Raw genomic sequence first — 27,591 nt, 5'->3', positions numbered from 1 at the left:
ATAGAGATGCTTGCCATGTGGTTGAGCAGGTGATTTCTAATTCAGTCATTGGGAATCTGGATGCTTCTCAGAGCCATGGAGTCTGCATGACTGCATGGACAACCACTCGCAGAAGGGGTTATAATGCATACTCGGGAGCAAGTGAGAGCGGCTTCTCAGACTTTGTCAGGGTCCCTCTGACTCCGCCGTGCTAAAGGCCAGGATGTGGAGAGACATCATGCTGTATGGTTGCTGCTGCCTCAGAAGACTCATTAGGGTCTGGCCTTGTGGCACAGCAAGTTAAGCTTCTGCCTGCAATACAGGCATCCCATAAGGGCACCCATTCGAGTCCCAACTTCTCCATATCCCATCCAGTTCCCTGCTAATGTGCTTGGGCAGATGGTGGGAAATGGCCACATACGTGACTCCCCCCCAGCCCCCAGTATCCATGTGGAATAACTGAATGGGATTTCAGGCTCCTAGCTTTGGCTTGACCCAGTTCCAGCCTCTGTGGCATTTGGGAAGTGAACCAGCAGATGAAAGGTAACTTTTCTCTCCCCCTCTTCCCTTTACCCCTTCTTCTTTGTTTCTATTTTCTTTTTCCCCACACTGATCTCTCCCTCCCTCTTAACTCTGTCTTCCAAATAAATCTTAAAAATATAAACCCTCATTAGCTCTCAAGATGCTCTGGCAAATTAATTGAAATTAAAATCACCTTACAATCTTTCCTTCCTTCTACAATTCTTCACCTTCATGCAAAACGTTGCTTGGAATATAAACACTGCCTTGAGGCACCTAGCTGCTGTGTGTTTCCCAGTGATAGATGGTGATGGCTTAATAAACGACGGAAGATGCTGTTTGTATCAGTGTAGCATCGTCTGCAGCCCTGGTGAATAGCGTTATACCCTAGGCAGAGGGATGCTTATGGTCTGTTAAATGAAGAAATAAATAAGGAGATGAACTTAGGCTCATTTCCCCGGAAGCTAAACAACTAACATTATTAGATTTCAGAATATGTCTTCCTGTATGCCATCTTAGTGGGCCTGTGCCATTGTCCTTCCTGGTGCCAAGCATATGCCCAGCACAGCAGGAGCATGCTCCATAAATGCTGGCTGGCTGAATCACACCGGGAGCATCCATATCTTGTTGACCCTACAGGAACCCTCAGGGCTAGGTCGGATGGGTATGCTTCAGATGAGACCATCAAGGTCCTGAGAAGCTAGTGGGCTCCCTCGGGGTTTTAGATACTGACTGATTGTTTCATTGATATTGTTGCCATGAGAAGCAGTGTGGCATTGGGCTTCAGAGCGAGCTTGCAAGTGCTTGGGTTGTAAATTCTGCTTCTTACTGTCTCCTCGCTGTCTGATCTTTGACAAGTCCCCTTGTCTCCTCGGCATTCCTGTTTCCCATCTGTGAAGTGGAGGTGTAGAGGAAGCACAGTGAACAATTCTGTCTTGTGATGTTCATTGAAGACTACATAGAACACTGTATACACATGGAGTTGAAAGTGACCTATGTCACTGGCAGATGGGAGGGGCTGCTGGGATAGAATGGCTTCCATGCGGACCCTTCTTCAGAACTAGGAGAGATATCCTCAATGTGGGTCTTCAGGTTGTTTTTGGGAAGATGACAATACAGTGTCCACAGCCCAGATGAGTAAGAAGGAAGCGGAGCAGAGAGACAGAGAACTCATCCAGTCACCCTTTGGTGGTAACTGAAACATGTAGGAAAAACAGAAACACGGGGACAAGCCACCAGCAACAGGGAGGAACAATGTCTCTGTATGACTTCCCTTTAGAAGCTAGACCCGGGGGCAGGTGCTGGCAGCTCCGTTACCCTGACTGGTTCGGAAGGAAGAATTTCCAAACTATAGAAAGTAAATAAAAACCATAAATAATGTGGGGAAATCAATATCTTGTCTAAAAGGTACTAGGGTGTAAATGAGGATTATAGCATTGTAGATTGGTTCTGGAAAGAGCTGTACTGGCTGTTCAGCATTGCACCCTCAACTTCCCAAGCACACCGTGAGCACTTGACAAGTGTCTGGTGAATGAATGAACTCTCCTGCTCCACCCCCTCATTTTGCATACAAGAAACCCAATGTCGCCTTCTGACATCAGGTCTTCAGTAAGGATTTCTGCCAGTCCACATTGCTCAGGATGAAGAGAAAATCTCGCGACGTGTTTTGGTCACTAAAGTGCCAGGAGAGGAGGGGTGATTGACAAGCCATTTACCTCCAGAAAATAGACATGAAATGTGGACACTGCAAACTTGTGGGAAGGAGGGAAAGACCAAACTGAATCTGCGTACAGGGGGAAAAGCCTCGTTGGAGCAGGTGGGGACGAGTTTGTCAGTGTAGGTAAGGATTCTGAAGGTAGACATTCTCTTTGATTTGAGAGCCCGGGTCAAAGTTCACCCTTTGTCTGTGAGCCACCACTGTGTGTCAGAGCCATTTTTTTCTTGCCATGTGTAACACATTCAAATGCTGCATTATTATGATGTCATTAGATCAGTCCATAATTTGAGTTGTTTTTCTATTAATAGTGTTGGTTTATATTAGGGACAATTCTTACTCAGACAACATTTCTGTAGCAGTTACAAATTTGCAAAAACACTGGTATGCATTAAGGATTTTTTTCCCCCCCAACAATCTCTTAATGTATGTTTTGAGTTCTACTGGGAAAACTAAAGCACAGAAGCATCATTTGAATTCCAGCTCAAATCCCAGCCTTTTTTCTCCCCACTTCAGGAAGCTGTTTGGGTTCGGGTTGATACCGAGCCCCCCGCCCCCCCAAGCCAGTAGAGCTGGGGAGGAGTCAGTGCATCTTAGCCTTACATTGCATCTGACTCTCCTGGGATCTTGTTAACAGGCAGATCCTTATCCAGTAGGTCTGGAATGAGATCCAAAAACCTTCCAGCCCAAAACAAAGCAAACAAGATACTTGTTGGCAGGAAAAGCAGTGATTGGAATTTTATGCTCTTAAAAGCAATTTAGGGGGTGTGGGGACATCGTAGAAGAGCCAGCAGAAACAGCAGCTCTTACGGGGTGGTTTGGAATGTTCAGGCTGTGAGACAAAGTTGGCGTGTGGTTAGCAGAGGCAGGAACACCACCCAACTCAGTGGTTCTCAGCCTTGACTATCCATTCAAAATAGGCCTTCTCTGGCTGGATTGCAGAATTCTCAACTTCTTGGTCTGGTGCAGAACCTAAGGCAATAGATTACTTTGTTAAGGCCCTGAACAGGGAGAAATGGGCATCCAAGACTGAGAACCACTGGCCTAAGAGAAAAGATGTGTGTCACAGGATAGCAGGTGGAGTGAAGCATTTGTTTTGCATAACAGAACAAGTATAGACACATTAATTGATTCCCATTATTCACAGTAGTTCTAGAGAAGTTACTGTGGATGTTAAATTTGGCAAATATTGAATAGTTGCCCCTAAATAAAACACAGCATTAGTTTGCCATGTGCCTCTGCTCATGTCCCAATGAGTATGTACCATTGTTTCAAGTGTTTGTGTTTAAAGATGTTTTGTTTAATAAACAGTGATCTTTAAAAAGTTCATGGGGAAAAAAAAAAACTAAGCATGGGTTTCAAAGTTTAATATAAAATTTTTTTCTAATTCCATTTTACTTGATCTTTATTGCAGTAACCACATGCACCATTCATTAACATTGAGCTTGTAACCAAGAACACTCTGCACATGTCTGAATGAAGTGTGTGAAGCACAGATAAGGTACTCGGCCTTTTAGACCAGGAAAAATGAGGCATCACTTGCACACCACGCTCAGGGACCATTTCAACAGTGAAATTACCAGCAAAAGGTACAAAGAATTAAAAGGCGTGGCAACAGTAGGGAGCACTTGTCAGGAAGCCAGGTGGAGGGAGAAGGCTGTCCGTTGCCTACGTGGAGCTCAGCTAGGAGCATGTAGGTGGAACAGCTCAACTCTGTCACTCTGTTCATGTCTGTGAGTGACCAAACAACACTCCGCAAACATATGTTCCCAAGAAGGTGAATTCCATCTATAAACAGTGGGGATTGAGATACATAGTACTATGCCTGTGCACACGCACACACACGAGTTTGCACAAGGAGACTGAGTTACAGAGATCCTATCTCTGGGTCACATCTGCTGTCTAAACTCCATCCCCCCCCCCCCCCCCGGCTTATCTGGCCTGTTCCCTTTGCTGCCACAGCCCTAGGTACCAGGCAGCCCTCTCTACCGCACTCCAATAAGAAACAAATGCTGTCTGTGAACTGGAACAGTCCTGGGGGCTGAGTTATGCCAGGAACCACAAGCTTGCCGCGTCCCTGGAAGTCTTTTATTGCAGGACAGATTTATAATGTCCAAGTAGCTAAGTTGAGAGCAGTTACATAAACACTATTTCTCTGGGAATAGAGAAGAACAGAACAGTTTAACTGAAAAAAAAAAAAAAACAAAGGCACCAAGTCAAAAAATTCAAATCATTCCCGGCAATTACAGACCACGCTAAATCAGTGGTACTCCCACAGTACCCACCTTGCTGTCCTCCACCACCCACTGGGTCAGCTTCTGATGGTTTCAAATTGAGGAAGAGGCTGAAGGTAAAGTGAAAGAGGGAATTAGAATGCATGAAGCCTCAAGAGCTTGCCTTGAATCACATGGTGACTCAATCAATTGTGATTAAGAAGCCAGAAGAACCTTACACCTTCCAATTTCTCTAACAACAAGAAAAACCATATAATTAGCAGCATAAGCACAATTTGTGTGGGGCGGGTTTATTTTTTTCATTTTGTTTTGTTTTGAGTGGTCATTTCTGTAGCTTGTTAGATTTGACATTTCGGTTGAATGTTTGGTGAAAAGAAGAAACAATTCCCGCGTCAGTGAATTGCCCTTCTGGCCGTCATGCTGACAGTCTCCCCCACTCTTCAGCAAGGAGTTAAGTGAAGAATTAGTAGGGACTACGTAATGAATTTCTAATTGTTTGCACTGGAGAGAGAAAAGAAGCAAGTTGTCTGATGAAGGCAGAAGTTTAGGATTTCCTGCTCAGAGAAGCCCTGTTCCGGTCCTGTATTCCTCTGCTGAGTGAATGTCCGGTTGGCACTACTATTTAGGCATCTGCTAATAATGCCCATTCATGTCTGTTCAGGGCCAGGATTAGTAGTTAAGAGCAATTACATAAGCACTAGGTCCCACTGGAGTAGGGTAGAGTCACCTTTCTCTGCTCTCTTAGAGCTTTCCAACAGTAGTGGAAGCCAAGTACTTGTCTGCAGCCCAGCTCAGGATGGGATGTGTGGAGCTGTGTGCTCCTTTCAAGCTGTTGATCCACTTCTCTTGGTAAGCATCCTAAGTGGTGACCACTGGGGATGGCAATTCCAGCCAAGGCTTTCAACTGAGTCATGAAGTTCTGGCTGTTTGCATGTCTGCACTTGCTGGTCCCTACATCAGTCTGGGGGTTGTGAAGCATACAATGGATGTTGTGGGCTGATGTCACAATTACATTTCCAGTTGCAGTTTTCTAGTTTGTCTTATGGAGAAAAGGAACAGGTAGGAAATTTCCTCTTTGAACAGTGATCTTCCTGAGTTTCTTGACCCCTTCCTTAAACATGATGATTTGAGTTGTGTTGATGGCTTACACTGAAAAACCGAAGAGGAAATTTCTGCTGTCATGTGCTGCTGGGCGCTTGCTTAACTCCATTGCTTTTGTTGGATGGGTGTCATGAACACAATGAATGAAACCCATAGATCTGTCTAAACTCATATTCTAGATGTTACTGCATTTGCTATGTGGATTGAAATTCATGGTGAGACTTAGGAGTGAAATACACACAGTAGACATGGCATGGGAAGAAACAATTCATGAATCCAGGAGTTAACCAAAGATGTGAGATTTTTTTCAAAATGACTGGGTTGGTCCCACAGTCCTTTGAATTGGTCCAGACATCTGTTTCAAGGATGTCAAAGCACTTCCATCATTGACTGCATTGGTTCTGATAGAAAGAAATGAGGATTTGGGCAGGTTCCTTTCAGGACAGTTTGAGCTGAAGGTAAATGGTGAGATTCTACTGATTTCTGCAAAGAGTATGTATTGACTGCTTGTCAAACTTATTTTGTACATAATGGCAGCAATAAAGTAAAAAAAAAACATTATCTAAAACATTTTTGGTGGGATGACACCAGTTTTGCCATCATAGAAACTGACAAAAGAGGACAAATGGAATCTACCAAAAAATGAACGCACTAATAAAAGTCTGCCAAAGCCATCCTAATTTATTTCGTAAAAGCCCAGTGTTCAAGTGATCAGACAGACATCTTTGCCCAGATTGTTCTGTACTGAGAATGATGGGAGAAGCTGACACCCGTGACGAGGGCCTCACACTCTTACTTAGGCCTCTCTCAGGGCTAGAGCTGCATCTGAACACTTTGATTTCCATCCTGTGTGAAGAAATCTCATGAGTAAGATTAGTTATCTGTGTGTATCTATCAATCTTGTGACGTCCATGCGGTTTTCTCTTTTGTTTTATTTGGTTCTGTTTTGCAAAGGCGAGTAGACACAGAAAGCATGTGGTTTCCTCCTTGGGTTTGTAGGGAAAAGCCAACCACAGCTTTGGGTTATAGCAAGTTCTCTGTTCTTCCCTCTGGAATGAGATGGGAGTCTGGATGCAACTTGAGGAAACCATCTTGTGGCATCCAGATGTTGTAGGCACTGGTTTTCCAAGACCTTTGTATGGGAAGCAAAGAACAAGCATGTGGAGTTGAGGCTTTTAACCTTCTACATTTGCTTTTAATCCATTCCCTGTAGCCGTGATGGCAGAGCATGTTAACTTTAACCTTTAGTAATGAGTACTTTCCTTTACCCAACCCTACACCCTACTCACACAAAGCTGTTTTGTGGCTATAATGCAACTGGTGGTGTTTTTTGTTTGGTTTTTTTTTTGTTGTTTTGTTTTTTGTTTTTTTTGCATGATGTCACTGATCAAATACTATTCTGGTTTTGTATCTTTCAAAATGTATTCTTGGAGTACTGTTAATCTTTTCTCCCCTAAAGGTTCCCACCACAGGGCCTGAGATTACTGGTTGTGATACCACAAAGCCAACTACAGAAGAGGAATCCAGGGTCTAATGCCACCTCGCCACTGAGCCTTCCTTAAAATGTTGGCAACCATTCACATAAGTGTTGTCAACAGAACTCAGAACTCCATTCGTTGAAAATCAAAAGTCTTTAAGTCTTTAGCGGTCATTCCTTGATGGGATAAGAGTACGTGGGAGAAATTTGTGTGATGAATCCTGAAAAATGCCGGATAAACAGGCCTAGACCTAATAGAATGTTCCCCCGTACCCAGTTGCTACGACACAATCGCATTATATCTCGAAGCCGAACAGATATAAAAATATGTTCCATTCAAAATGTAAACACTGTAGAGTTATGAGCCCGCAAATTGGTGTTGCCAGAAAGAGTCTAATGACACTTTTGAATTTCACGTGAAAGACTCCAGAAAATATTTCTAGCCCGTAAATAGAGCACCGCCCTGCTTTGTCACAAGTATGTGCACACATGGCATAGATCACAAGGAATTGGCCATGATGTTTTTTTAGCCTTTAAATGTGGTAAAATGTTTTAAGTTAATCTTTTAAAGTAATATGCAGATATGCTTAGTCTTCTCATTCTACTTTCTGAAATCCTTACATTTGAATGACTTGCTTTTATGAAGTTAGTCATGTTAGCACTTGGCTTGAGAAATTTGGAAATTTAACAAAGCCAATTTTTGCCTGTGTAAAAAGGGCAAGCTCTCAAATGAAGAAATTGACACAGGAAAAGATGAAAGTTGAAAGTGCAATCTGTGTGACTGGACATGGAGGGTATAATGTAGACACGGGACCCAACCTTGGGTTGAGAACACAGGTTCTTTTTGGTTGAAGAGACTTGTCCGAAGAATGTAGGAGTATTTAATGCTCTTGTTCCAAAGGAAATTAAATTTCTGACAGCTTCAGCCATCTGAAATCCTGGCTTCAGCACCCAACAAACACTAAAGCCTGGAAATAAGTAGAAAATATAGTGATTGCACAGACAAGCAATGGTTGGCTTAAATTGAGGAAGCTGGAATGACTGTGAAATGCATCTGGCATTTATGTCCATCACTCCACTCTCATTACCCCATGGATACCTCACTCGATAGGGACAGCCCAGTACAGCAGTCATCACCTTTGAAGGGGAGAGTACACTAGAACAATGGCAGTAATAGGAACCATGTGAGTTATAACTAAGGTTTTAAAAATGGGGGTCCCCATTGAAGCTACAATTCTGTTTCATCTGTCCTGATCAGAACTCAACATGGGTTTTTTTAAACTAAAAAAAATTATAGTGAAAATCGTAATACAGCATCTCCTCAGTAACAAGCAAGATTCGGTGCTCATGGGAATTTAAAGTCTTTCACTGTCCAAGAGCCAACAGCTCACTGTTTAGGAATTACTATATTGGTTTTCAGCAGGCTTCCAACTCAAAAATCCGTTCGTAAAATTTTGCTGTATTTATTTGAAAAGCAGTGTGTCTGGGAGAAAGAGATCTTCCATCCACTGATTGACTCTCCAAATGGCTACAAAGACCTGGGCCAGGCAAAAGCTCAGACAAGGAGCCAGAAAGTCCATCCAGGTCTCCCACATGGATGGCAGGGGCCCAAGTACTTGGAGCCATCTTCTGCTTTCCTAGGTGCATCGCCATGGAGCTGGATTGGAAGCAGGACAGCCAGCAATCCAAGTGGTACTCATATGGCATAGCAGTGTTGTAGGTGGCTGCTTCACCTGCCCCAACCACCTCTCCCAGAAATAATGTTAAGCAGAAATGCACTTAGTGTGTTACAGAGAGTTTAAAGTACCTAACATATATTTGGAAGATCTCAAAGTTTTGGTCTAAGAGACAAGCTTCAGTATCTGGGCTCTCTGTCTCTGAGAATGCTTTCTCTCCTTGATCCTCAAGTCCCATATCAAAGCTTCCTCTTTCCAGAAACGCTGTTCTCACATGTTAGAGGGCAGAAAAGGTAGTTTGACTTAATTTTTACAAAGATACTCGGTGTCCTTAAAAAGTCACTACATGAATCTTACTTCAATCAGAAAAAAATTGAGCTGAAGTCAAGGTTGGTCAAAGGACAATGGGAAAGAAATCTTAATTCCAGACTTAAGAAAACACTGAACAGGAATACATAGCATCAAATTTCTCCCTAAATAAGGTGTTGAAAGTTTCTCCCTAAAGATTCTGGGAATGAAAAAGAAGCCTAAGATTAGGTGAAGTCAGAGAAAAGTGGATGGCTCTGAATGGTGTGACCAACCAAGTTCAGTGCAGATTAGAGGACCCTCTGTACTTCTCTCACAGATGTTGACTGCTGTGGCAAGATTATTTTTAGCTGTTCCCCTCCCCCCATATGTTAGCTTAGACTTACTCAGTATTTATTATTTATTTTGGGCTCACTTGCATTTGTAAATACTCCAGAAATTCCAGTGCCTTATACACATATGTGTATAGCATGCCTGTCTATGTAGATCAGTGCACAGACAAAAAATTTCTTGCACTGGTTCCTAAAAGTATAAGCAATACAGAGGCAGTGTTGTACACAATATTTTTTAGTTCCACTACTTCAAGAGCAAAAAGAAACACAGTTTTGCACCCACTGCATGATCTTTTAGTCTAATTTTCAATGGAATGAAGGCATCTTGAAATATACTGCCCTTCTACCTATGCTATTGTAAGAGCCATAAATATGGAATAAATTGAGGATCCTCTGCATTCTGCCTGCCCCTGCCCATTCCTAATCTATGTGAAGATTTTTTTTAAAGATTTATTTATTTTGATTGGATATCCAGATATACAGCAAGGAGGAGAGACAGAGAGAAAGGTCTTCTGTCCACTGATTTACTCCTCAAGTGGCCACAACGGCCGAAGCTGAGCCAATCTAAAGCCAGGAGCTAGGGACTTCTTCCAGGTCTTCCACATGGGTGCAGGGTTCCAAGGCTTTGGGTTGTCCTCGACTGCTTTCCCAGGTTACAAGGGGGAACTAGATGAGAAGTGAAGCTGCCAGGACACAAACTGGTACCCATATAGAATCCCGGTGCGTGCAAGGCAAAGACTTTAGTCTCTAGGCTACCACACCAGGCACATTTTTTTAAAGGTGCAGTCCATTTTGCAGCATTTGAGTATGACTTTGGGGCCCCAGAAGTCTGGAGGAACTGTTGGCCACTGCACGGCAGGTGACAGCAAAAACACTCCAAAGGCTCATGGCTGATCTCCTTGTGAGTCAGCTTAGGTGACTGACAAGCTTCTCACAGCTTGTTCGTGCTGCTCTCGCCTCCCTGCTCATTGGAAAGGTTTAAGATTTGGGGCAGAGCAGTGGGCATGGCCCCGATGTCCACCCTTCCATTGAGCTGATTTAATTCAACAAAACAGGCAACAACCTTTGCAGCCTGCCACTGACCACGGGGTGACTTGGGCAGCAGCACAGCCTGAACTGCACAACCTCTGCCTGTAGCACCTGAGACTTCCCCTGCTACTTCTTGCCAGCCAAGGTGCTGCAACCCAACAGACAACAGCAGAGTCAGCTCTGTGGCCCTCCCATGGCTTAAATCTGCAGATGGGCCTTTTCCCTGTCCTGGCACTGCTGGCAGGTCTCCATCACTTACTTCAGTCTCCTCCCATGGACACACAAGCCTGGACTGCCAGCCAGCCTGGGCACTCGGCAGAAACATGGGCCTTTGTCCAGCAGCTTTTGCTATGATTTAGGTGTGGCCAGTTCAGCCTGGCTCTACACCCCTGGTCCTCTCTGCTGGGCATCGGTCATCATGCTTGGTGGGGACAGCAGGCTATCTCCAAGGCAGACAGCCTGAGCTGGACAGCAGCCATGGGCCTTTAGCATGAAGTCCTTGCACTTTAGGTGTGATTGGCTTTTTTCATTAAAGGTAAAGGTTGGGTTCCTGCCATATCCCTTTTTACTTGAATTCAGCTCAGAAAATAAAAAAGGGGTAGAGATTTCTGTGTACAAATCCCTGTAAGTCCATTAAGTTCCATATTTAGTCGCAATCTCAACAGCTCACCAGGGAGCCCTCCTATCCCAGGGGTACCCGTCAGAGGTAGGGAGAGGAGAGTCTAGCGTGGACTTTAAGAAGATTAAAGGAAGGAAATGAGCCCAATCCAGTGATGTACTGCACTGTTTTCAATAGCCCTAGCAGCAACCTTCCATGGCCAGCAGTTATCTGTTCTCTGATTGCCCTGGATCAATGCAGGTGTTGATGGTCGCTCCAACACTGCTACCATCCCAGGCACTTGAGCTGTGTGTCCCTCTTCAGGCAAGGCTTCTTTCTGTGGTTACAGGCGTAGCCCAAGCCCATCCCCTGCTCCACTGGGGGAACACCTGGCTGGCACTGTTCAGAGCATCCACCAGAGAGATTGAAATCACTGGAGAGGCCCCAGAAAGCCAAGATGTTTATGCTGGGAGGGAAGTACCAGCACTCAGGGCAGCCCTCAATGGGTCGGCCTGATTTTGTGCAGATACTTAGACAGGCATGAAATGGATTTTCTGGATGTTTGACTTTCCTTCCCATTGGCTTCTTTCTTCATTGCTGCTGCTGCTGCTGCTGCTGCCTTTTTTCCCCCTTCTCTGCTTTTTTCTGCCCTTTTTCTCTTACTGATTCTGATCCAACCAGGTAGCAACACGTTTTCCAGGGAGTCTTTTTAAAATTGTTTCTAGTCTACCCTAATAAGCATGAGAATTCCTTTAGGCTATCAGGTCAGTTGTGGTTTTTTTGAACAATGCTGCATGTGTAAGTTAGATGACAAGTCCTTTGCCTGGGACAGAATCTTTCAAAATTGGAAATTTGGGTTACAGATATTCAAAACTCAGTAGCTCCCTTTTTGCCTCCCTTTTGATTCATGAAGAAATTTCTAGGCCTTCACACCCAAGGAAGGCCACTGTTCTGGCCATGTGAGGGCAAGTGGAAACATTGACCACAGAGGCATGAGCTAGTTTGCTCCTGGGATTTGGTTATTGCCCAGGACTGGCTGCAGCCTCCTCACACTACAACTGCCCCATTGGAAATACCCAGCCTTTGAACTCTAGTCTTCTATCTTTCAAAGCAGGGTGCACCAGTCATCGGCTGCTTGGGTGTCTCAGTAGAGGTGATCGCACAAAATATGCAGTTTCACCTGTTTTGGAAACCCCCTCTCCCCCTTGGGATGACTGATCTACCTCCTGCAACACACAGGAAGGTGAAGGCCAGTGAAGAAGTCCTGATGTGGACTTGGAAAAACAAACACCTCGTTGCTGGGGACACAGCCTGAGATGGAATGAAACGGCTTCCCTGAAAAATGTTTAAAAACACATGTGGCTCAATTCCCTGTTAGTGTAGCAGCAGTCAAAATAAACTGGACCTGCCAACAACTGGTGCAGGAGAATGTTATGAATAGACTAACTTTGTGATGTTGTCACTTCATACACCCGGAAAAACTACCCAAGGGTAACATGGGCTCCCTCAATGTTGATTTGGGTTAAATCCCTCCCTTGAACAACTTGTTGCTTTTTCCTAAGTTTTCTGGAAGAGAAAGTAAGCATGGGGGCTGTGCAAATGGTGCCTGTGGAGCAGAAGGGCTGAACATACTGGTAGAACCCAGGCCCAGCTTAGCAGAGTGCCCCATGGCTTCTGAAAGGAAGCCTTGTTACCTCCAAATGTTTGTAATATCAAGTTTGGCTTTAACCCAGGAGGCCAAGGCCATGAATAGGCCCTTTCACCAATAGCTGCTGCCATCCTGTACCCTGAGGTTGTGTTAATACAAGGCCTCTCATGAAGCCTGTGCCATCCTTCAGGCTGGACAGCTCCCCTGCTCAACACCCCTGGATTCCTGTTTGGAAAGACCAGCCCACCACCACCTTCAAACTACAAAAATCAAATGATGGCTGGCCTACCTGCCATTCAGGAGAGTACCCCCGACCACAAGAGTAATGTCAGATTTTGTGTTTCCAAAACCCGGGATCATCCAACACATGTGTTTGCCACTGTGCCCAGCTGCCCAGCCTTCTCTGATTTCTAGAATGCGTGCCTCCACCTCCCATGCCATGGATGAGTCCTGCTTTCAAATGGGATTTGAACAAAGTGTAGACCAAGATCCATGAAGGCCAAGGCCAAGCTGGAAACACTCAAAAGTCTGGCCTCCTGGAAGAAACCAAACCCACCCAGAATTTTTTAGCCACCCAAAGAGCAGGGCCCTGCCAGTCCTGTCTTCCACCAGCCATGCCTATGAATGGGATCACAGGACAGTGGTGTCTCCCAAGGTTAAGAGGTTTTGTGGGTTCTTCTGTGTCCCAAGATAAAGGGGGGTGGGGAATAACCTATTTCATTTTATTTTTTTTTTCCAGTTCTCTCAGGCCAGGCACATCACAGCCCTTTGAAACGATCTGTGTCCCTTACCCCACCCATGAATGTGCCAAACCAGCCTCTAGGACATGGATGGATGTCTCATGAGGACTTACGAGCTAGAGGATCCCAGTGCCTCCCATCCGATCATGCCCCCCTGTCTCCACAAAGCAGTGTAGCCTCTTCAGGAAGTGGTGGGAGTGAACACTTAGAAGATCAGACCGCTGCTCGTAACACATTCCAAGAAGAAGGTAGTGGTATGAAAGGTGAGTGACTATGCAAGAAACCACTGGGATTTGGTACTGAGAGATAGCCAGCAAAAGCCAAGGAGCCCAGCCCCCAGCCCCAGGGCTTTGTGTGTGCTGCTCCAGCCTTTCCTGGCTGGACTCCAGGGATGCCCACAGCAGGAAGGGCTCCTGGTCCCCTTTCTGTGCTTCTTGCCCAAACCCCGGAAATAGGAGCCCCAGGTGAGAGAGGTCAGTGCCCCCTTTGTGTTTGCAATGTACTGACCTGCAGACAGTTAAGTGCATCGTAACTTATAATGTTAGGATCTTCTGCTGACAGAGATGCTAGCCTGCTCCAACCCTGTGTTTCACTGCTGTGGCCAGACTCCTGTCAGTAATTCCAAAAAACAAACTGCAGGATCTTTTTCTTCTTCCTCTCTTCATGCATAATAGCAGACATGCTTCCTTTCTGGCTGCCTTTCTCTCTGATAGCCACAGAAACCTCGAGACTCTTTTCTCCACGTCTGTTGAAAGGGATATGAAAATAGTAGATTTGCCTACAGGTGATACAGGCCTTTTGTGTAGCACATTCAAGCTCCTATGCTTCACCATAAATCTACCCTCTGCTAAAGATGCTCTTTGGGGGAGAATGGTTTCCAAGTTATCCCTGATAGGCTCAAAGAGGATGCAAGCATTGTGTATTTTTAGATTCTAGTTGTTCCAGAGCTGGGGAGTCCTTTGGGGCAGATGCACATCACGATCACACTGTTGGATGGTGAGACAGTAAACCAGTACGCTTCAGGGAACAGGATTTTGAGGGCGGCCCTTTGCTGGCAATTACACAGTCAGTCATCCTGGGTTACGGCTCTTTCCAGTCTTTCTCCTGCACATGATAGCTGGTGATGGTGGAGCCTCTGTAATGGAAGCCTGGCTCAGATGGCATACTCAGGCCTGCTTGCATGCCAGTCATGAGAGAACGCTGCGCTGAAGAGCAGAGTATGTCAACTGGAGACATGGGGCTGGTTTGAAGCTACCTCCTGTCACTTCCCCTGAGCCCTTCTTTGGGGTCCTTCTCACCCATGGCAAGTCCTGTGCTGGTGACTTGGAGCAAGTGGGATGCATCTCCCTCTCTGCTCCTCTGGTGATGCAAATGTTTGTCTTGGGGTACAAGGAAGGTGTGTGTCCTCTTTGACGTTCACAGTTTGGAGGGGGGTGTGTCATAACTTTGTAGCGCTAGTATATACATTGCTCGGTTGATGTTACATAGCTATGTGTGTATTCAAGCAGCTGGGGACCCAGAGGACAGGGCTGTCAGGTGCTGTTATACAGTGCTGTAGGCAAACCTGGCTTGCTATACATCACCCATGTGGAAGGACCATAAGGAGCAAGGGAGGCATTGCTTTCAACTAGCTTCTTTGAAGGTGGAGTTGAGTGTCTGAGTGACATGTTCCAAGAAGCCGGTGCTACAGTACTGGTCAGTAACTAGGGCAGAGGCATTGGCCTTTGTGTTAAAGGGTGTGGAGGGCCCTGGGCTGAGAGCCTGCCCATGACCTGAATCCCTCATAAGAGGAACACACGTTCCACTGTCAGCTGCTTGGACATTGGTTTTCTTCCTTCCTTGTACTTTCTGTTTCATTTTCTTTTGAGGCCTTATACAGGCACATATAGTCATTCTCCCAAAGGAGATTAATATGTACCTTGCATACTGACATTCTCAGGTGAGAAATGGTTAAGGATATGTTTCTTTAAGAGAAATGAGTAAGAAATGTTGAACAAGATGTCCTATGTCTACTTTAGGGTAAAACCCAGGATACTCCCAAGTTCCAGAAAGAGGTTGTATGTTTCTTTTTCCCATTTCTTTCCTGGGAATGGGTGAGATTTGTCCCCTCAAGCACATTCAGAAACTGACGCAGACCTGATCTTGGATCCAAGACCTTCTGAACAGGCCCAGGGGATGGGGGTCAGAAACCGGGTGCTTAGTGCCTGGAGGAGATAGTCCTTTCCTGAGTATTTCTATCTTCTGTTGACCGATTGGACTCCCTCCTACTGCATTCAGTTGAGTGGGAGATCTGACCAGAATCAGCAGCATTAGAGATAGGCAGGTTCTGTTTGCAGGGTGAGTACAGTGCATTCACAGGGTCAGACACTAGAAATGTCCACATACGACAGTGCTGACATTCCCAGGTGTTGGAGGCCAACGCTCACTCAACACAGACATCCCCACCCTTACCCCTGCTGCAAGGTGGCTGCCTTGCCCCAAGGACTCTTCTGCTATCAGCACTTATTCACAGTGGTCTCCTAGGAGTGACCAAAAGGCAAGCCTTAGATTACCTATTCCCTAAGGTTATTGCTTGCCCTTCTACCCATGAGGAGATGATAGTTTTAATTTCCAAATTAATTCAGATTTTTAGTGAAAAAGAGTGAAATCAAATGAATTACTTCTAGAAAGAACTAGCACCTTCTTCTGGGCCTATTTCTTCCTTTCTTGTTACTCATGTCCCTGGGCAGATGTCCCAGTCGTTTTTTAGCCCCTTTCTGGTCTACCTCAGGATGCCATTGTCTAGCTGCAGATTCTCTAATTTTTAAGCATCCAGTTCGTGAGAATCAGAATCCTGTCATGGAATTTAGATGAGTTCCCAAATCTTTGGGGCATGTGTGTCATCTGCATCTTGTGAAAAGAGAAGGGTCTCCATAACTGAACTAGATTTCATGTGGAGGCATCCCTCTGGTCTCAGCTGTCATACCTTGCTGAAACCCTGTTGTTTATCCTTTCCTTCTATTCCATCTAGATAGATGAACCAGTGGGTGTGAAACTAATCATCTCTTAGGAATGTGCCTCTTGGGTCACAAATATGCACAGAACTTACCTCGCCATTTGTATTTCCATGTGCATCACTCCAGCCCTCTCCTTTATGTTGGCATCATCCACTTGGGTTAGTTTGTGTGTTCTTTTATTAATACCACCCTACTGGGTTAAATTGGATGCAAAGCACAGGTAGAATGTCCCTTGAGGTAGGGACATTGGGCTATTAATTTTTTTTAAAATGGGACCAGTTACTCCAAAGTAACCTAAGAGAAATGGCAAATGAAGTGAAATGTGAAAATGTCCACCTTGACAGTTCTCTGTGGAGGCTACTAGTTCTATGTGTGTCTGTGGACTAAAATTGCTGCTTGGTGTTTCTAAATTCAGATGTCATTTTTCTTTTCTGAAACTTGCTCCAGAGGAAAAATTCTTGATTCAATGTCTCCCTGGTTGACTCCTGAGTGAAGTGTGTTCCCTGACCTTCTGCTTGCACAAAACCTTTGGGCCCCTCATGTTAGCATCTTGTTTTCACAGAGGATATATAAACCCAACACCTAAAGACCTGTCAAAATTCCAGGGCTGCTGATGATGAGAAAGTAAGAATGACTGACTCACAGGGCCACTTTTGTGCCCATTTAAGTCACTGGACTGTTTTGAGCATCTTTTGAGAGAGGCCCTGGGGAGACTAATCATTCTTGACTCCAGAAAGCACTGTCACGTGAGCAAGCAAGCAACAGGTGCTGCAGGTGTATGGTTGGAAAATATGCTTAGAGCCTTGCCCTGGGTCAAGGCAGGCACCAAGGAAGGCCCTGATTCAAAGTGGAGGAAGGTCAAGGAAATTTCTTAGAGGTAGAGAGCCCTGGAGCTGAATCTGCAAATTACAAGCCTGCTGAGTACAAGGTGTCAAGGAGGCACCTTCTATGTGGAGGGCATGGCATGCATAAATGCATGGGTAGAGCCAAGTTCATATTGTGGTTTGGCTGTTAAGGACATGTGGGAGAAGGGGAATCTGGAAAGGAGAAACCCAACCCCAGGCCTTATGAAAGAGATTAGCTTTTACCTGGAAGCCATTGGAATGACCACCACAGAATGCCCTACTTAATCTACATCCCGGAAGTCAGCCTCCGGCAGCGGTGTAGAAAGTTCATCTAAGTGGAGGGAATTGGGAGGAAAGGATCTGGGTTTGGAGACCAGCAGAGCGGTGGAGGATGTGTCACTAATGCAGTTGGGCCAAGGCAAGTGACATTGAGAACAGGACACAGGAATGTGTTTATGGAACTTGTGTGAGTATGAGAGGAACTAAGAAGGCTTGGGTAACCAACTGGATGCAGACAGTGATGGGCTTTGAGGAACTGGGGATGAGGCCCTCCATTTCTGCCTAGGCTGTTATCAAGAACAGCAGAAATTTTGTAGGAGAACAAATAGGACCGGTGGCCAGTGTAGGAGCATGGTGAGTGTGGGTATCCATAGGATGTCCCAATGGAGGTGTACCAGCTTCTCAGTGATCCCCATGGTACAACATGGGCCTCCCTGGGTCCTTTCCTCACTTGTACTCAGCATTCCGCTTACCTGGGACAGCGTTCCGTGAGAGGACTCCATTCTAGATATCTGGGTGGAAAACCTATGGATGTGGGTACCTGGAGAGTGGTGATTCTTTTTCCTTTCTTGGTGGCAGTTGTCTGTGGAGGTAGCAACTCATTTTTCTCCATATGAATGGAAGCCTCACCACTGCGAGTGAATCTGGCTGGATATGCCTGTAAACATTACATGGCATTAGTACAAAAACATGGGAATATTGGAAAGTGATGAACGATTTGGGTGTAGAAACAGTAAAGAAAGGAATTCTTGGCTCCAGAAATCCTGGTAGAAATGTAGCAGATGAGAGTGGAGAGCCCGTTCACTGGGAAATTATGTTCACTTTGTTTTTAATAGTCTTTCACAGATGAATCCGAGGTAAAAATTTTTTCTGTTTGTGGTAAAGGGAATCTATTGTCTGCCCCGGAATCACCAACTTGGGCTTTGCAACTGTTTCTGAAATATAGACCTGTGAACTTCTGCCTGTGTCAGAATGAAATTAGAGAAATCATTTAGAGGTCAGATTTTTTTTTTTTTTTTAAGAAAAAAGAACTTGTCTGAAACCTGGGTGAAAAAAGGTTGTGGAAATAGCACCTGGTTGGAGGTGCTATCTCATTCTGCTTGACAGAATGAGAGTGACACAGCTCTGGGACATTCCAGCATGGCTGTCGTCAAAACAAATCATCATTTTCTGTGAAAATTTCATTAGCTTCTTCAATCTGGTAAAATGATAGGCTAGGACTTTGTAAATTTGCTTCATTTTTTTTCTGATTCCCAGAGGCCAATATGTGACGCACATGTATGGGCCCGCAAGGGCTTGGGGTTCAGCTAACTCTTAGATGGGAGCCCTGATGAGCCTAAATAGCCAATCTCTAGGGTCCCCCTCCATTGTAAAGGTCTCAAGACTTTTTACCCTCAGCTCCTTACAGAATTACAGAATCATCCGTCCGATGATTCACTCCCCAAATGAGCACAACGGCCGATACTATGCTGATCCGAAGCCAGGAGCCTCTTCCAGGTCTCCCATGCAGGTGCAGGGTCCCAAAGCTTTGGGCTGTCCTCGACTGCTTTCCCGGGCCACAGGCAGGGAGCTGGAATGGAATGGAAGCGGGGCTTCCGGGATTAGAACCAGCGCCCATATGGGATCCCGGGCCATGCAAGGTGAGGACCTTAACCACTTGTGCCATCGCACTGGGCCCAAGGCTACTCCTTTCTGAGGCAGAATCAGAGTGCTCCTTCTGCTCTGGCCAGAAGTTAAGGCAGGTTTGGGTGATCTTGATATGGTGTCATGAAATTTCTGCTGTTCAATCTTGAATCTTTTGCCTCCCAATTCAGCAGTCTTATCTACCTTGAAGAGGGCAAACTTTTTTGAGATCAGCCTCGCTCTTTGGTGAATGAAGTTGAAGGTGTGAGCCCTTCTGTGAGGAGGTTCCGTCATGCTTCTTGTTTCCAGAGATGCCTCACTCCTTGCCATTATAGGGTTTCCCACATTGGGCCCTTCCGCCATTCAGTCCCATCTTCCCCTCTTCTCTGATATCCCTGTATGTAGATTGGGTGCTGCGTATCTTGCTGACCCAAGATCTAACCAGAGCCCGACTTACATGCGAGCAGTTGTAGACATCATGAGGCCTCTGTGTAGCTGACTTTTCCACATTGTAAAAAGGAGAATGGAGATTGCATGATTTAAAATTGAATCCCAGTGGTAATAAATGACCAGCAGGTACCTATGGAACATGCAAAAATGAGTGTGGTGTCATTATTAACCATGGCTGTGAGAAGATAAACCAATGTGGTCTATAGCAACATCTAAAGAAGCTTCATGAAGGATGAAGACTGGGGCCTGAGGGCCCACCGTCCTGCATGTGGTTGGTGCTGGTTTATTGTGGGACCTTCCTATCAGCTTTTCCTTCGTATACCTTCCCACAGAAGCCTGCTGCTTCCAGGGCTAACCTGGTGGCTCACTTATCTTGACTCCATGTGCTTTGCCTGAGTGATCACCCCCCACTTCTATGGCCAAAATCATCACCAAGCCCTACTGAAGTTTCAGCTTAGGTCTCCCAAATTGTGGTTGCTGACTTCTCCCCCTGGGTGACCCGAAGGCAGTGACATGCAGGTTATGACATTGAATTTTAGCAATTCTGTCCCTTTTCACCCAGAACGTGTGCTTTCTGTCTCACCAAACCCTCACAGATGGTCTCTCTCTCTCTCTCTCTCACTGCTCTTTGCTGATCTGCAAATACCATCGGGTTATAGCCTTTCTTTTTACAACACCACCGTACCCAAGCCATTCTTGTTCTGGCCTCCATACATGCCATCCATCAGCCCAGACGTGACATTGAAAGGTGCCATCTTTTTAACAAACCGTTCTAATGGAACCTCAACTGAGCAGATTTCAGCAGCCTCCCCCATTAGCCGCGTGATGAGAGACCCTGTGCTTGTTCCACATTTCCCATCTCATCTGACCCTGCTGGTTTGCCCAGTGTGTGTGGTGGTGGTGGTGGGGCATTCTCCACCACTCTACCATTCTTTGCTCTGCCAAGAATGCTCTCTTGACTCTGCTTTAATTCCATACCATTCTTGTTTTTAGAAATACCTCTTCAGTATGGTCTGCCCTATACACTCTGAGTTGCTTCTACTTTGAAGCAATCCCTTACTGCCAAAGGAAACCCAGTGCCAGTTGTTCCAAGCTCTCTAGAACTTGGCATATTCTCAGCATTTATGATGTGGTTATTATAATTATGTGTGTGCATGTGTATTAGTCACTGTGGATTGAAAGTTCCTTGACAGCCAGGGTGTGTCTTCACAAGGCCTGTCCCCCATAGTAGGTGTTTAGCAAATGCTGAATGACCAAATCATGATTTCTACACTTAAGGAATTCAGCCTAGCATATACAAAAGTGTTTCCAAATGTTTATGGGAAAAAAAATGAACTTAAAGAGGAGTTTTTTAGGTGTAAAATATTTTGAATTCCATGCATTTTCCTCCTGCGATGCAATTCTCATTTGAAGATCCTTATAGCAAGAGCATCTTGGTCTTTTTCATCCTTTGTAAGAAAAATTACTTTCTAGCTTGGAACTTCCATTGATATGTCTGTCAAGAGCAGCCTAGAGGAAGCTGAACAGCTGTGCGCTGACCAGAGCTTGGAGTCCAGGAAGCCTGCAGGCTCTCAATCATTTGTCAGTTCCTCCAAGAAGCACCTCTGTTTCCCCCACTCACCTATGTCTTCCAGCCATAGCCACAGCTTCCCAAAATGAGAGAGGGAGGCCTGAGTTTACATTAGAAGATCTTGGCTTTGTATCCAACAATGGGGCATCTGGACCAACGTGAAAGATTTGACTTTGTAGGAAGTGTTTATCCCTGGTCAGCATCTTACAGAGGCTAGCATCCAAGACATTGGAATTCCTGACTTGGGACAATGAAATGATCAAAGCTCCCAATTCTTGGGTTTCCTGGCCTTGTAACAGAGTTTTGTTTTCATCCCTGACCAGGCAAAAATGCCTTGCTGCCACCAGAGAAGTGAAAGTTTAGGAGGCTGTGCTCGGAAGAACTGGGGTTTCTTCTTTGTTCATCAGTTCACAGTGTGGGGAAGGGGATGCAGGGGAGGAATCTCTATAGGTATATGACATTTAGCTAGGCACCAGGATGCATGCTCTCAAAGCAGAGTTAATGTGCACCTGCCTCAAAGGATGTATGGCCAAGAGGAGCTTACAGTTCCTAGGAATGCATCCAGAAATAACTTGAGAAAGGCTTAGCTCATCGAGTTCTCGAGTTGCATGGGAACCTTCTCTAGGAAAACTACTCCCAAGACCCTCATTTGGACTAAATGGTTAAGGCAGGCTGTCCCATGCTTCCCACCAGGAAAATTCCCCCTGTCACAATAGCTTTATAAAGAAAGGGCTGAACACTAATTGAACTGAGACTCTCTCATCTGAGACTTGCACCCTGTTCTTCCTCTTAGTTTGTGAAATACCAACTTGTACCATGATTCAGTGGCTCAGGATTCTGTTTTAGCACTTGGTGTGCTTGGCAATCCAGCTGTGGAGCCACCTAGCGGATGTCTGGTCCAAGAGGTCATTCCACATTCTTACAATGAGTTGTGCCCCAAATGTGGTATTGACCTACTAAGACTTCTCTAAATCATGACCATTGAGATTTCCATGTAACAACTCGGAATTTTACAAATAGAAAACACAAAACTGGTGACAAAGTGGAAACATGGAGTGGGTCTGAAAGCCAGGGCTGCTGTTAGGGTCACTGGCGCTCACTCCATAGAAGCCTTATAGCATTGTCCCAACAGAGATGGAAACATAGTAGAGGCTAAACTCTGGTAAAATAGCCCCAGCATGCCCCACAAGAGAGTGTGTCAGGCTTCTGAGGTGGCCCACCTTACATTCCTGGTCTGGTGATGGTTGTAGCTAAGGACTTAATGCCATGTGCCTGGGGAAGCCTTGTCTGTCTGTGGTTCGTGGTAGTCCTATGTTGTTCTCAGAGATGCTGTGCACCTGCCAGCGTAACATGAAAGATTTCTAAGCACAGGATGAAGTGGTTTCTAACCTGAGATGTCTGAACATATTCTTAAAATGCCCTTGAATGTACAAGTCTCCATCACTCAAGAAGTAACCTCAGGAGGCCTCCCACCCCTTCTTCTCCCTCTGAGTTTCAGGACTCTCACCCTCTACTGGCAATCCCCAAATCCAAGTTTGACCCAGGGGGCAGGACCTGATTTCAGAATATCTTGGTAACAGATTCATTCTCCATAGAAAATGTGAACATCTTGTCCTTGATGCCTTAGCGTTTCCAAACCCTTTGCTGGCACTGTTGATTCAGCCCTACCCAGGATGGGCTATTTGGTCTTTATTTTATTATGGAAGGTAAGACAAAGTAGGAAAGAGCTAGGAATTACAGGGCTTGGGCTCTACTTCCCACTTCACTCTGTACTGGCTCTGTGGTCCCAGATTTAATGCCTTAGTTTTGCCCTCTGTAAAAACAGCTGGAGATATTGCTAAAAGATGCTTTCAAGATTCTTGGTCAAAAAACTGGCCTAAAGGAAGATAGGCAGGTACTGTATTTTGGATGCACTTTGCAAGATAATCATTCTTCTGTGGATTTTTAATATGGTTACTATTTAATTTTCTTCACCATACCATCCCCCAACTTGGGGCTGATCTCAGATGTGTTTAGAATTTCCGTCGTCCTGAGGTCCAACCAAACCTTTGACCTTTCATGTTGTGGTATATGTTTGGTTGACTATGGTTGACTATGACTAAAGAAATATCCAGATGTATTCCATAGCTTGGAGAAATGATTGACAGATGTTGTCTCAAAAATGTGATGGTTCTGGGGCTCAGGCTGCCTTTTTCCTACTGGAACACAGAGAAGCAGAAAAAAAGTTTGTTAGAAAGTGATGTAACTCCTGAGGTACAGCACTTGCCTGCTTGCCCTGTCACCATGGAAGTGGCCTGTACAGATCTGCCTTGGTCTAACAAATCATCTGGAGGCTTGAGAGGGCATCCTAATTGTTGATTTCATTCTCAGTCATCAGGTCAGTGGTCTCAGACAGTGATCCTTGCTGTTTTGTTGGGTTTTGGTCCGGAAGGCCCTTTGAGATTCTTTTTAAAATGTACTATGAGAGCTCATGTGTTCCAATCCACTGGTTTGCTTCCTCAAATGCCTTCAACGGCTGCTGGAACTCATTCCACCCCTCACCCATCACCTGCTACCTCCCAGGATGCACGGTAGCAGAAAGCTGGGTCCAAGAACGGAGCTGGGCATTTGAGTCCAGTATCCACTGAGATGCAAATATCTTAACCACAGGGCTAAATGCCTCCCACCCTACCAATCCCTGCTATTCTTGGGATTCTCAGAGAAGCTGTGGGCAAGTCTCCTTCCAAACCGGGATATAATTGTGGAGACTGCTTATATGTGTTGAAGCCCATGGACTCCAAGTTAGCAATCCCCAGTGGAAGTGGTTAAGAAGCCCTCCAGCAGGAATGCCAGGGCTAGCTTGAGACAGCCAAAGTCCTGTATTTGCTGCCAAAATTGAATAAGTAGTAATATCAATGGTTTTCCTTTTTTTTTTTTTTTTTTTCCTCTCTGACCATCACCTTCTTTCCTGCTGACTCTCCCCACATCTCTTGTCATCTTGTTCCTGGTCACTTCTGTCTCCATCTCTTGCACATCTTGCACCGCAGATGTTCCAGCCTGGCTCAAGAGCCTCCGCCTGCACAAGTACGCCGCGCTTTTCTCCCAGATGACCTACGAGGAAATGATGGCCCTCACCGAGTGCCAGCTGGAGGCTCAGGTATGTGCCCGAGCAATCTATGTTGGAGCCCAAGGCTAGCTTCACCCAGTAGCCCACCTTGTCCTGGGAACTGCCAGGTGAGTACTGGCTCTTACCTTTGAGATGGGAGAGCAGCAGAGGAGCAAGAGGGAGCTTGGCATGCTACAGACAGGTATGACCAAGGGGCACCCAGATATTCCAGGACACCTGAGAGGGAAGGGTCAGTGCTGAAAAGAACAGCAGCCCAAGACCTCAGAGGGAGCACCTCTGTTTGGCGCTTCCTCGCTCTCCCTGTTCCCTCTCTACTCCGTGCTATGTCAGGAGGGACAGATCTGTAGTCCGCTGTCCAGGTTGGTTACAAATCCACTGACCTCTAACAGGACCAGTAAGCAGAAAGCCCCAGGTGGTGCTTCAGACAGCCCCAATGTTTTTCCAAAAACACATTCAGGCTGGTCTTTGTTGAGATGGCAGTAAAATGCACAGGAGGTTTGGTTTCTTCTAACCGCCTCAAGCAGCATGCAGCCATGGCAAAGCACATGAGCTCCCCACGTCTCCGTTCTCCCTTGCGTCTGCACACCATGACTGCACGGGGTCCCGCCTCCGTCTGCGGCTCCCTCCCCTAAGTGTGGCTGCCAAAGAGTGCTCAGTGGGACCCCTGGAACAAACCAAGCTGCCTATTGCGCTGTGCCCAAGGAAACAGACCCTGGCAGGGTCTTTGTTTCCCTCGGTTAAGATGCTATTTGCATGTTTCACACTGGCCTTGGCTTCTGTGGAGCCACAGTGGCAAAGAATTGATGGTCTGGCCTGGCTAATAATATTCCGCCCCACCCACCCACCCCGTGGCAGGAAGAGGCGGCTGTAGCATTCAGGGCGTGGCTGGCATGTTTGCATAGCTCCGCAGATCCCTGGCTTCTCTTGGCTCCTTCAGTACCCTCACTTAACCTCTGCAGGCCAGCCTGAATACCAGTATTGAGAGACAAGACAAAGCCCAGAGTCACTGCGGTTGGGCAGAGAATGAAAGGCACCGACTTCAACTTCCTAACATTCTCCCACTGCTCTTTGGATCTCTGGAGCTGCTTAAAATCCCAGGAATTGATGAGGACTGTTTCTAAGAGCATTTTTGTGTTTTTGGGTCAGAGTTGGAGGAGGAAGAAAATCAGTATCACCACAAGAAATAATTAACCCCAAGGCCAAAATCAGAGTCCAGCACCGACTTCTCAGAGGGATTGAATTCCCTGGGACTCAAAGCTAAGGTTTAACAGAAATGTAAGCCCAGACTTCCATCTTGGGTTCAATGGCCACTATAGTCTTAATTATTATTTTTTAAGATGTTTGTTTATTTGAAAGCCAGAGAGGGAAGGAGGAGAGATCTTCCATCTGCTGTTTTACATCCCAGATGGTTGCATGGCCAGGGCTGGGCCCAGCCAAAGCCAGAAGCCCCGAACTCCATCCTGGTCTCCCACGTGGGTGACAGAGATCCAAGGACTTGGAGGACCATCCTCTGCTGCTTTCCCAGGTGCATTAGCAGGGAGCTGCATTGGAAGTGGCACAGCTGAGATGTGGCATCCATAGGAGATGCCAGTGTCATAGGCAGGAGGCCTAACTCCTGATACAATCCAATACTGGCCCCATGATTCCTAATTTTTCCAAGTAAAGGAAATGTCGCTGGTGGACCATTGAATTCTATGCAATAGTTGCAAGTAAGCAGTCACTGGAATTGGCATTAGAATTTGATTTTTAAATCTGGGATTTTTAAGTCTGGGAAGTTTGGTTTCTGTCTCATCAAGTGTGGAACTCAAATCCTTTTTTGGGACTCCACTAGAGACCCATTAACGTTTGCCTGCAGTGATGACTGGATTGTGGGCACAGCTTAGCTTCTCTTCTCATTTTCCTTTGGGGAGTGAAAAAGGAACCACTGCCTAGCATCCATCCCACATTCTAGGATGTCACATGTAGAAAACACTGGGCTTCACATCACCCTATGAGGGTTAAACATGGTGACGCTCTGGGGAAGCGGCTGATGGCCATGGGGGATTAAGCCTCCAAGTTTGGTGAGAAAGAAGAGTGTGTGACCTAAAAATGATCTGTTAAAGGACATATCTGGCTGTGATTGCTCATGTGCTTGGTGGCTGCTATTGGTCAGAACCAAAAGGTGGCCTTGAACGTGTAGCCCCCTGGAGGTAGCACTCTTGGTGAGAAGGGGTTTAGGGGAATTGAAGGAAAAACCTAAGTAGATGTGCAGCAGCTGTTTAGGAACAGGGAGGCGAGTATGGCTCTGAGTAGTCTCTTAGGGTCTCCAGCTGCTGTGGAGAGTTGGGCTTCAGGACTGTCACTTGTGTTTCATTGTAGAATGTAACCAAAGGCGCGAGACACAAAATCGTCATCAGTATCCAAAAGCTCAAAGAGAGACAGAACCTCCTCAAGTCATTGGAAAGGGTAAGTGCCCACCGGGCAAGGAATGTTCCTCCAGCAGGTGCCAGCAGACTCAAGAAGCGTTCTCCATGAAATGTCAGGGGCAGACTTCACTGGGAGTGTTTCTCCTCTTTCTTACCAAAGTTAGAAAAAAAAAGATTTGGAAGCAAAAGTTCCCATCCATGCTCGATGGTCCCAGGCTGCCTGTGATGAATGGACCCTCCAGTGCTGGGATGTGTTGCCATCCATGATACCCTTTCCCTATCCATTAGCTTCTCCCTTGGCTATCTCTGTGGAAATAGAGAGGTGTTCACCCGAGAGTCAGGCAGGAATCCTGACCCAGCAGCTGAGGGATTATCTGGTGTGCTTCCTTGCAGGCATTTCCACAGTGAGTGTCTATAACCCTAGCTCTGACAGGTGCACATCAGGGTCCACCCCCGAGGTGCACAAAAGCAGACACGATAGTGCACTCTGGGGAGAACAGTCTCCAGGTGTACCTGAACAGAATGGGTACCTGGAATGGTCAGGAGCTGTCACAAAAGTGCTGAGTTTCTTCAGAAGCATTCAGTCCACTTGCTAACCCATATTGCCTGCACGGAGTTTGTGTCATCTTGGTGACTGCCATTTTTAGCATTTGATAATGGTATGACTTCCCCTAGGGTGCAAAGGGGACTGTGCACAGGGGCCCCAGGGTTGTATCCACTCTGAAATTGGACCTCCCAGGCAGTGAGTGCAATGGGCCATGGGTATTTGTAGCCTGCAGAGCACAATGGTTGTCTCTTCAAGAAATTTGGGGAGTCTTTGGAAGGTGATAGGGTATGGCAGGAAGGAGGCCCACAGTAGGTTTTATAGCACAGACTTTTTTTTTTTACAGATTTATTTTTATTTGAAAGGTAGAGTTAGAGGGGAGAGAAGAGAGGTCTTATAATCATTGGTTCACTTCCCAAA

General features: G+C 45.9%; 1 protein-coding gene across 2 annotated transcripts in view; it reads left to right on the top strand.

The window, feature by feature from the left end:
* SAMD4A (sterile alpha motif domain containing 4A) overlaps window positions 1-27,591 on the top strand; it is a 212,002-nt gene that overhangs the window by 159,334 nt on the left and 25,077 nt on the right. Inside the window, exons 3-5 of one of the 2 annotated variants that reach the window (XM_040969585.1) lie at window positions 13,353-13,616; window positions 24,143-24,252; window positions 26,581-26,667. In XM_040969585.1, the coding sequence (XP_040825519.1) occupies window positions 13,353-13,616; window positions 24,143-24,252; window positions 26,581-26,667 (461 nt within the window). The remainder of the gene's footprint in view (window positions 1-13,352; window positions 13,617-24,142; window positions 24,253-26,580; window positions 26,668-27,591) is intronic. The other variant, XM_040969586.1, reaches the window with a different exon arrangement.

This window comes from Ochotona curzoniae, unplaced genomic scaffold (assembly GCF_017591425.1).
Source record: "Ochotona curzoniae isolate NIBS_2020 unplaced genomic scaffold, NIBS_Ocur_1.0 scaffold_4701, whole genome shotgun sequence".
Taxonomy (NCBI): Eukaryota; Metazoa; Chordata; class Mammalia; order Lagomorpha; family Ochotonidae; genus Ochotona; species Ochotona curzoniae.
Note: the sequence above shows the minus strand (reverse complement) of the source record. Positions and strands in the feature narration are given on the sequence as shown.